At 47.7% G+C, this 9,243-nt stretch overlaps 1 protein-coding gene across 1 annotated transcript in view; it reads left to right on the top strand.

Annotated features, from left to right (window-relative positions):
- Positions 1-3,353: 3,353 nt before the first annotated feature.
- The window catches only part of ABCA5 (ATP binding cassette subfamily A member 5), a 28,500-nt gene continuing 22,610 nt past the window's right edge, over positions 3,354-9,243 (top strand). Inside the window, exons 1-5 of the mRNA XM_074160273.1 lie at positions 3,354-3,458; positions 4,181-4,385; positions 5,797-5,955; positions 6,177-6,274; positions 7,504-7,733. Of these exons, the coding sequence (XP_074016374.1) occupies positions 3,354-3,458; positions 4,181-4,385; positions 5,797-5,955; positions 6,177-6,274; positions 7,504-7,733 (797 nt within the window). The remainder of the gene's footprint in view (positions 3,459-4,180; positions 4,386-5,796; positions 5,956-6,176; positions 6,275-7,503; positions 7,734-9,243) is intronic.

The following is a 9,243-nucleotide window of genomic DNA, read 5'->3' as shown; positions in this document are numbered from 1 at the left end:
GGGGGGGGGAGGGAGAAAGAGGAAGGAATGGAAAGCCCAAAGGGTGTCCGTGTCCGTCTCTCTCCCCCCGCGTCTGTAGTTTGGGGTCCCCGGGGAGCGATGGGGAGGGATGCGGGGGGGGGGAGAGGGAATGCGGGAGGGGAGCGGGGATGCGGGGGGAGAGCGGGAATGCCGGGGGGGGGGGGGGGAGAGGGGATGCCGGGGGTTGTGGGGGATGCGAGGGGTTTCGGGATGGGGGGGGGGGAGGAGGAATGCGGGATGCGGAGAGGTGCGGGATTTCGGAGATGGTGCGGGGATGCGGAGGGGTGCGGGATTCCGGAGTGGGGGGGAGGGGGGGGTGCGGGGATTCCGGGGATGGCGCGGGATGCGGGAGCTGTGCGGGAAACAGCCCGCTCCGGCCCGGCCGGGCGATCCTCCCTTATCCTGCAGTGAAATTAGGCTGAGCGAGGAGGAGGGGGTCTGCAGCGGGGGGTGGGCAGCCCGGGACACGGCTGTGCCCCCTGGGCTTCAGAGAAGGAGGAAAAATCAGCCCATTTGTTTTTAAAATGCATAAATAAATCATTTGGCTTAAATAATTTAAGGCCAGTAAAAAGCACGTAGGAGTTTGGTTTTTTTTAAGTATCATTTAGGCTATCGTTGTCTTGCAGCAAAATCAATAATCATATGTTCTTATCTTTCTGCAGGTGTTGGGTTTTTTTTCCTCAAGCTCGTTGAGCTGAGGCTCACCCCGCCTGTTTTTGTTTAGGGTTGGGTTTGTTTTGTTTTTAAAGCTTGAAACCCAAGGGAAACCCGAGGTGCAGCGCTAAATCCCACGCAGTGACCCTCAGAGACCGTTCCCAGGCCGGTGCCTGGGGCAGCGAGGGAAGCCTGCCTGCCGAAGGGTCGCCTGGTGGTTATCCCCCCCCCCCCCCCCCCCCCCCCGAAAGCGGCACTGGCACCTCCGGTGCGGGATTAAATACAAAACCAGCAGTTCCCTTGAGATGGCTTTGATGGAGATGCCCACAAGTGTTTCAGCCGCTTCTCCTGGTGGTACAAGGTCATAGGAAGGGGCTAAATTGTGGGGGACTTCTGCAGGTGGAGAGTATTTGCATTTTGGCCAGTATTATTCAAATAAATGTCTTGGCAGCTTCTTTTTCTGCTCAGCCTTTGTGTTCATTTTCCCCATCTGGAGTTTCTAGGAGGGTTTGGTTTTTTTTTTTGCCCAGATACAATTTTTTTTGTTCACCGTTCAAGTGATGCTTCCTCAGCGTTCTTAATTGTGTGTCATGGGGCTTCATCAGCTTATGTGGAGGTGGCAGGTGTGATATCAAGAAATTAATTAACATTCTAGAAATGACCCCTCCTCCAGCCTGGGCGATGTAAGTTGAAGCAGGGAAGCGTTGCAGTGAAGATGTGGAAGTATTACTGCTTGGTTTGATTTTATAACTGGATAGAAAATAATTAAAAGAAACGGCAACTGGCGTTAGTGATGGAGTCTGATTAAATTTCCTGCCAATTTCCTGGGTTTCCGTTAAACGGAGGAGCGTGACGGAGGGCAGGGGTTGCTGCTTTAGTGCGGAATTCCGCAGGGACACCTCGGTGGAGCGTCTCCTCTTGTAAGTGCTCTTGAAACGTGCTCCTGGAAGCAAAGCGTGGAGCCCGGGCAGTTCCCGGGAGGTGCTGTGAGCGCGGGGGGGATCCCTGCTGGCTTTTGCCCCCCGGGAGCAGTAGCTGCTGCCCTTGGTTATTTTCCAAACGCTCCGCTGTCATTTTGAAGCAGTCCTTGCTTGGAGATATCCCCAGGGGTTGCCTGCGTTTTTCCCCCACAAGAATTAGTTACTAAGCATTTTGTGGTTTTGTTTTGTGGTTGTTTTTTTTTTTAATCAAAGGGGGGAAAAAAAATATTTTGGTTTATTTTTGGAGCAGCTTCAATGGGCTTTTACGGGAAGCCCTCCAGGCTGTGGGTGGCATCTCCTCCCAAGGCTTCGCCTGTGGTGACGTGTGGCTGTGTCCCCCCGGTGCTGCCTGCACCCAGGGGGCGTCCCTGCTCCCGGGGGACCCTGACACCCGGCGAAGGAGGGTGTGAGCGACAGGTTCGGAGGCTCACGGGTGCTTTTTCCCTCCTATGCCCCGAGAAACCCGGGCTCCCCCGGAGCTGGCTCTCTGCGAGCACTTTGTGTGTTTGAAGTTCTTCGCGCTCGGCGCTGCTGACATCTGAGCAACCTCATGTGTTTCTTTAGTTAAATGATGTCTGCGCTCCAAAAATAGATTTCCATATTAAAATGCAGCTGGGGAAGGAAGCTGGCGCCACGTGCTGTCTAACAGATAACGCAGAAACCAGGTCCTGCCGCGGAGCTGCTCCGAGTACGCAGCCACCAAAGACATCGCTCCGCTTCGTGAATAGGTGTCGGGAGCTGTAAAACCCGGAATATGGATAAATTCTCAAAATCTGCCCTGTGTTTTGGCTGGAATGTTGAGAAATGACTCCAGTGGTCACCTGTGGCATGTGGGCATCGCTGGAGGTGGCCGGAGCTGGAAGGGGTGGTGGCACCAAGACCTCTGCTGGGTCTGGTGCCGCCTCTGCTGAGCAGCTCACGGTTCTGTTTCTGCTTCACAGGTGAGGAAAGGGAGGGAGATGGAGACTGAGCCGTGACTGCCAACCTCGGGCAGCAAGGCGGTGGCAAAACCGGGGATAAAAACCTGGTGGTCCCCCAACCTGCCATCCCTCACCAGGTGCGTGCTGGGGGAACGGGGTGCTGCCTCCTGGAAGAGTATTTTCCATTTTTTTCCATTTATAATTTTTTTTTTTTTTTCCCCAAAAAGCTTACGTTAAGCACCACTGTGGTGAAAAGGTAAATTGGGAAAGTAAGTAGTATTGGATCTGCTCCAGGGTGGAAAGGGGTTGCTCACGGTGAATCGAACGGTTTCCCTGGGGTGAGATGGCTCTTGGTTTCGGCTGCGTGGCTCTGGCCAGCAGCCCGGGGCTCCCGCGGTGGGATTCTGCTGGGAGATAAATGCTTCAGGTTGGGATTTATATGTAATTTATATGAGAGTAAGCCCAGGGCAGCCCGGGTCTCGTGAGGTCCCGGGGGGGCGGACGCTGCTTTTGGGTGGCGTCCCAGGGCATCACCCAGCCGCTGGCCCCAGCTCTCCTCGAAGTGAGGACTAACAGTTTCCTCGTGTCATCTGGCGTGTATGCTGGAAGGCAGTAAAAATAGGCAAAATTGAAAATGAAAAATCTATATGAAAATATCAAAATGCAAGATACCGAATGCTGTAACTGCCTGGCTTTTGCTTTTTAAATTATTTTGTCATTTCATATGGATCTGATTTGTTTGTTTGTTTGTTTTCTTAAACAAACTAGTCTTGGAAAAATGGCACCAGCAACTCCGAGAGAAGCCGGAGTGTGGAGACAAACCCGGGCTCTCTTGTTCAAGAACTGTCTCATTAAGTGCAGGACCAAAAAAAGCAGCGTTCAGGTAAGGGGAGCGCTTGTTCCCGGCTGCCGGGGGGCATTGTCTGAGTCGGGGGCAATGCTCCGTTGTATTATAATAATTCTGAAGCTTCAAGGTCTGCTCTGAATTTGGGGTTGTAATAGGCTTTTCCAGAAGGTATTTTGTGATCCTTTGGTTGAAAATGTACCCTAATGTGTAAGGTTTTTTCCAGAAAATATCCTTGAATGAATATTGTGATCTTAGTGCGCTTTTAAAACCATTTGTGCCCGGAACCGAGCAGAAAAGCGGGATTAGACCTCTCCAAAAGATTTCTCTCTTTTCTGCCAGTTTAGCCCTGTGCGCAGGTGATGTGTGTGATAGTTTAAGGTGAATTTTGAGCTGAAGAAGAGGCAGTGCAACGCTCGGCTGGACTCGTTTAATGGCTCATGGTTTGCTGCTTTCCAAACAGCCTAAGTTTGCTGATATTTAAAGCACGTAGAGTTGCCCCTTTGTACCTTAAAATGGCTTCTTTGGTTACCAGTGGGTGCCACTAAAATCCTGCTTCAGTGCCAGAGGAGGATTTGGCATTAAAATCACTGCGGCATTGAAAATGTTGAGAAAACTTTACCGTCGAGTAATGAAATTCACGGTCCCTCCTTTTAAGCTTTGTGTAACTAAGAGAAACTTTTGGGAATTTTTGTTACTATGGCTGCTCTGTGAATTTTTCATATTTCTTTCTTTCTTTCTTTCTTTCTTTCTCTGCACAGGAGGTCCTTTTCCCACTCTTTTTCTTGTTTTGGCTGATCCTGATGAGCATGATGCACCCGCACAGGAAATACGAGGCGGTGGCCAACACCAACCTGGGCAGCCTGGACACCTCCGTGCTGGTGAATTTTGTCATCGGGTACACGCCGCCGACCCCCATGGCACGAGAAATCATGAGGAAAGTGGCTTTCGATAACTTCGAAGACGGTATTCAGAACCCGAGCGTTTTGTTTTTCTGATTATATCTCGCGCTGTGGCTTGTGTTTGGAGGGGGAGCTCGCTGCTGCTGCTGACAGGAGGGGGAAAAAAAAAAGGCAAAAAAAAAAAAGCCATTTCTTTTCCATGGCAGAGAGAGAACAGACTGTGAAGGCGTTTTGTGGTTTTTTTTTTTTTCACTTGTTCGGTGAATGTTCTGGCACTGCCATCTCGGAGCGGCTCCCGTGCTCCTGCTGCAGCCAACACGGGTCGTGTGGCTGCGGGAAAGGTTTGTGGGGACCTAAAGGCAAAGTACAGAAAGCCCCTGGAGAGCTCTAGCGCTGATCAGCACTCGTGCTGTGACACCCTGGGGCCGGTTTGGGAGATGGTCTGTTCTGCGGATACATGAGGTTGCATTTTCTATCCCGTTGTTACTAGCAAAACAACATTCTTTAATTTTTTCTTTTAATGCTGGTTCCCGTTAACACCGTGTCACCTCTGCTTTTGAAAGCTTTTTCTTTTTTTTTTTAGTTATTTTTTTTTAAAGTGCCTTCCCTGCCCAGCTGACACATCTAGCGGGAACTTATCTCTCCAAAACCACTCTGGTGTATTTTTAGTTTGGCATCTTTGATGCTCTTCCTTGTGGTATTCGTGCTTCAAAGGTGCCGCAGAGACACAGCCTTTACCCGGGATCCGCGGTTCCCTCGCGGGTGCCCTCGGCTGCTTTCAGCAAAGGGTTCCAGGTTCTGCCTTCGCAGCCCCTCGCCCTCCCCTCCTCCCCTGAAGCCGGTGGCAAAATACCAGGTTTTCATATATTTATCCCTCCGCGCCAGTTCATCTGCCCTTCTTGAAAAGTGCTGGTGCTGGAGAACGAACTCTCGGGTAACTGGCAGAGGGTTGGGGCACAGAACCATTCGGAGCAGGAAAAAATAGGGGGAGAAAAGGGGGAAGACTCAGGAATAAATGTGAATTACCCACCCTGCTCATGAGCGACGCCCCTGCAGGTTTCTGTTCAGGAGAATGTTTCCTTCATTGGGACAAAAATATAACCCTATATATTTATATATATATAAAAAAATATATACATTATAATATATATTTATGTATAAATGTATTACAATATATAATATTATATAAAATATAAGGTTTTATATCTTTTAATATATTTTATAATATATATTTATATATTAATATATTTTATAACATATATTTATATATTAATATATTTTATAATATATTTATATATAGAATAGATACTTTTGTATATATTTATATTTTTATATGTATACAAATATATATATATATCTCCAAAGTGAAATATATCATTAGTAATTATCACGGTGCTTCTTTAAAACTGTTTCACCGTTTTTCTTCCCGCTGTGCCGATGCCTAAATCAACGCGATACCGTCTGCTGTCTCTCAGGCATCATCACGGAGGAGTATTTAAGCGAGGAGGACCTGCAAGAGTCCAGTGCTTTTAAACCCTCCAACTTCGTGGGCGTCGTGTTCACCGGTGCCATGTCCTACCAGCTGAGGTTTCCCGATTCGGTCGCGATGGCTTCCATCTACACGGAATCCAGAGGTAAATGTGCACCCTCTTATATGGATCCGTCAAGGGATAAACTGAAAAATCACGCTCTCTTTTTTTTTTTTTTTGGCCTGATGTTGCATATATTGGATTTTTGCAAGTTTTTTTCACCGTTGCTCAGGGATGGCCTCAAGCTGCACAGTCTTTACATTAGGGATAGGGTGGCTGGAGCTCAGCATTTCAAAACTTGCATTTAAAATTGCTTTATTCTGCAGCCAGTTGCTCCAACTTGCGGAAGGGGTGTGAGTCGGTGACGTACTGGAGCTCGGGATTCACGGCTCTGCAAGCCTGCATCGATGCTGCCATTATACAGGTAAATCTGGAAAAATAACCTCCTCAACCCAGGGAGGTTCGAGTCCGTGGACTGCCTGGGCTCTGAGGGGCTTTGGGATATTGTCTATGAATTGTGAAAAATGCCTTATCAAAAATTAGCTTGGATCCAGTGAGAAGGCAGAATATTTCACGTGGGTTTTGCTGTATTTCGCACAAAAGTGTTCTTGTGCTGTAGAATAAAGAGGACGTTTGTCTTCATTTGTGTCCAAACGCGCCCAAACACCACGGCACTCGTCAAAACACGAAGGCTGGAGAGTGCTGCCCCCACGGGATTGTTTAAGATGCTGTACCAAAAGGGGTGTGGGATTTGCCTTACAATTTTATCACGGAATCGCCTAGGTTGGAAGGGACCTTTAAGATCATCTAGTCCAACCCTAAAAACACAAACCCCCCCCCCCAAAAACGAAAAACAAACAAACAAAAAAAACCCGAAGAAAACCCCACCAACACTAAACCATATTCCTGAGCACCATGTCAACTCGTCTTTTGAGTATCTCCAGGGATGGTGCCTCAGCCGCTTCCCTGGGCAGCCCATTCCAAGGCTTGATAACCCTTTCGGTGAAGAAATTCTTCCTAATATCCAACCTGGACCTGCCACAGCACAACTCGAGGCCATTTCCCCTTGTCCCATCACCTGTTCCTTGGGAGAAGAGACCGACCTCCCCTGGCTACACCCTCCTTTCAGGGAGTTGTAGAGAGCGAGAAGGTCTCCCCTCAGCCTCCTTTTCTCCAGGCTGAACCCCCCCAGCTCCCTCAGCCGCTCCTCACAAGACTTGTGCTCCAGACCCCTCACCAGCTCCGTTGCCCTTCTCTGGACACGCTCCAGCACCTCAATGTCTTTTTTGCGGTGAGGGGCCCAAAACTGGACCCATCCCTCGAGGTGGGGCCTCCCCAGTGCCCATTCCAGGGGGAATACTATCGTCAGTATTTGTCAGCGATGCCCTTTTCCCCGTTTCCCCCCCGTCGTGCCGCCTGCGGCGGGAGCGCGTCCCGTCTTTTTCGGTGATAGGAATTGCAAAATGCATCACTATCCCCAGCTGTTCAGATGTTCTCCGCTTCCTGAGCTTTTTGGACTGGGATCTGGGGACAAGGTTTCGGAGGCTCCAAGTCTTGCCCCATCGTGGGGGATGGAGCCGGGGCTGGGACTGGGCGGGATGGGCTGAGAATCGGGAGTGATGCAAAAATAACTCTCCCTTCTCTTCCTCGTAGCTGAAGACGAACCATTCGGTGTGGGAACAGCTTCAGCTGACAAGAGCGATGGTTATGGGAGAGGCTGCGGTGGTGGAAATCGATAATTTCCCGCGTGCCATCATCCTGATCTACCTGGTGATCGCTTTCTCCCCGTTCGGGTATTATTTGGCAATTCACATTGTGGCGGAAAAGGAGAGGAAGCTGAAGGAATTCTTAAAAATATTGGGACTTCATGACACCGCCTTTTGGTACGTGAGGGTTTGGTGTAACTCGTTCTTTATTTAAAAAGTGCAAAATACATAAAGAAATGTAAAAGAATAACACTTTTGAAAAGAAATATTAAAAAATACTTTCTAGGGAAGCTCCTCTATCCCCTGCTCCAGTTTTTAATTGTTTTCAGTCCAATTAACTGGAAGCAGCCAAAAAAGTGAGATACTTGTAAAATCTAATGTAGAGATACTTGCAGTATCATGGAAATAGGAATATTTTAATAAATACCAGAGTAATACTGTTGTGTTTGTGCTTGTAAAGTTACGTCAGACTTGGAGGGATTACATGTGATGATGTGCGAAATATTTATGTAGTTTGTTTTTATTTTTTTTTTAAACATTTTTGGCTCGGTACCTCCTTTTCTCAGGCTCAGCAGGTAACCTGCAGTCTCTCTTCTGAGCTTAGCAGCAGTTTCCCCCCCACGTAATTAAATGAACCTCAGTCTATAATTTTAACGTGACGGAGCAGCCTCAGCAACAGGTTTTAATTCATTTCCTTACTGTGATGGAAATTGTCCTGTGCAATATAATGGTGGGGTTTTTTTTCCAAACGAGAGGATGTACTAATTTGAAACCACTGATAGTTGCAGAGATAAAAACAGGTTTTTATCTTCGTACCAGTGGCCGACAGCATTTTGCCATCCTCCCCTGCTGCCCCGTGGCAGCCAGCTGGGGTTGTCTGGGTTATTTTTTTTTCTGGCTGTTTTTATTTTATTTCTGCACCCGAGCTCCTTTCTGGCAGCAAGTTCTATTTGTTTGCGGTACGTCCTTGGTGGCAAATGTTATTTAGCAGAGTCCTTCACCCGCAGCATTACTGCACTGTCCCCACTGGCGCGGCAGCATCGAGGATCTCTGGTCTGGAGAAAATCATTTTTACTTTTCCCAGCATGAAATGGGAGCAATCTGCAAATAAATACACATATAAATATATAAATAAATATATATAAATATAAATATATATATATAAAAATATATAAAGTGCCTCTCCCCATATTGATCTGCATTCTTTGGAACCGCTCTGCTGATGACGCAGCTTCGATCGGCCACTGAGTATAACTCAGAAACCCGATTCTGAGGAAAATGCATCTTTTTTTTTTTTTTTTTTTTACTACCTGGACACAAACCGCCGTTGTTTCCCGAGGTCAGAATTGCTCACAGACTCGCAGCTCTGGTTTTGAAAAGAAGAGGATTTTATTACCCTGCCCAGCTACTGGAATGACTACTGTATTAAATTTTAAATAGAATTTCTTTAATTATTGAAACCTGCTAGTCAGTTACTCTCTTCTGGTTATACCAGGGAATTAATTATGCAAGTTCAGAAAAAAAAAAAAAAATCATGAATCATCTAATTGTGTATCTTTTTGATGCCATGGGTATTGATGCGTGTGCTCTAATGCCTCGAACAATCACGGGGATGTTTACAAGAGCTCTTTTTATTTGGGAGCTCTTGTTTTGCTGCGAGCCTGTCCTTCGGTGCAGCTGTCTGGAA

This window comes from Numenius arquata, chromosome 17 (assembly GCF_964106895.1).
Source record: "Numenius arquata chromosome 17, bNumArq3.hap1.1, whole genome shotgun sequence".
Taxonomy (NCBI): Eukaryota; Metazoa; Chordata; class Aves; order Charadriiformes; family Scolopacidae; genus Numenius; species Numenius arquata.
Note: the sequence above shows the minus strand (reverse complement) of the source record. Positions and strands in the feature narration are given on the sequence as shown.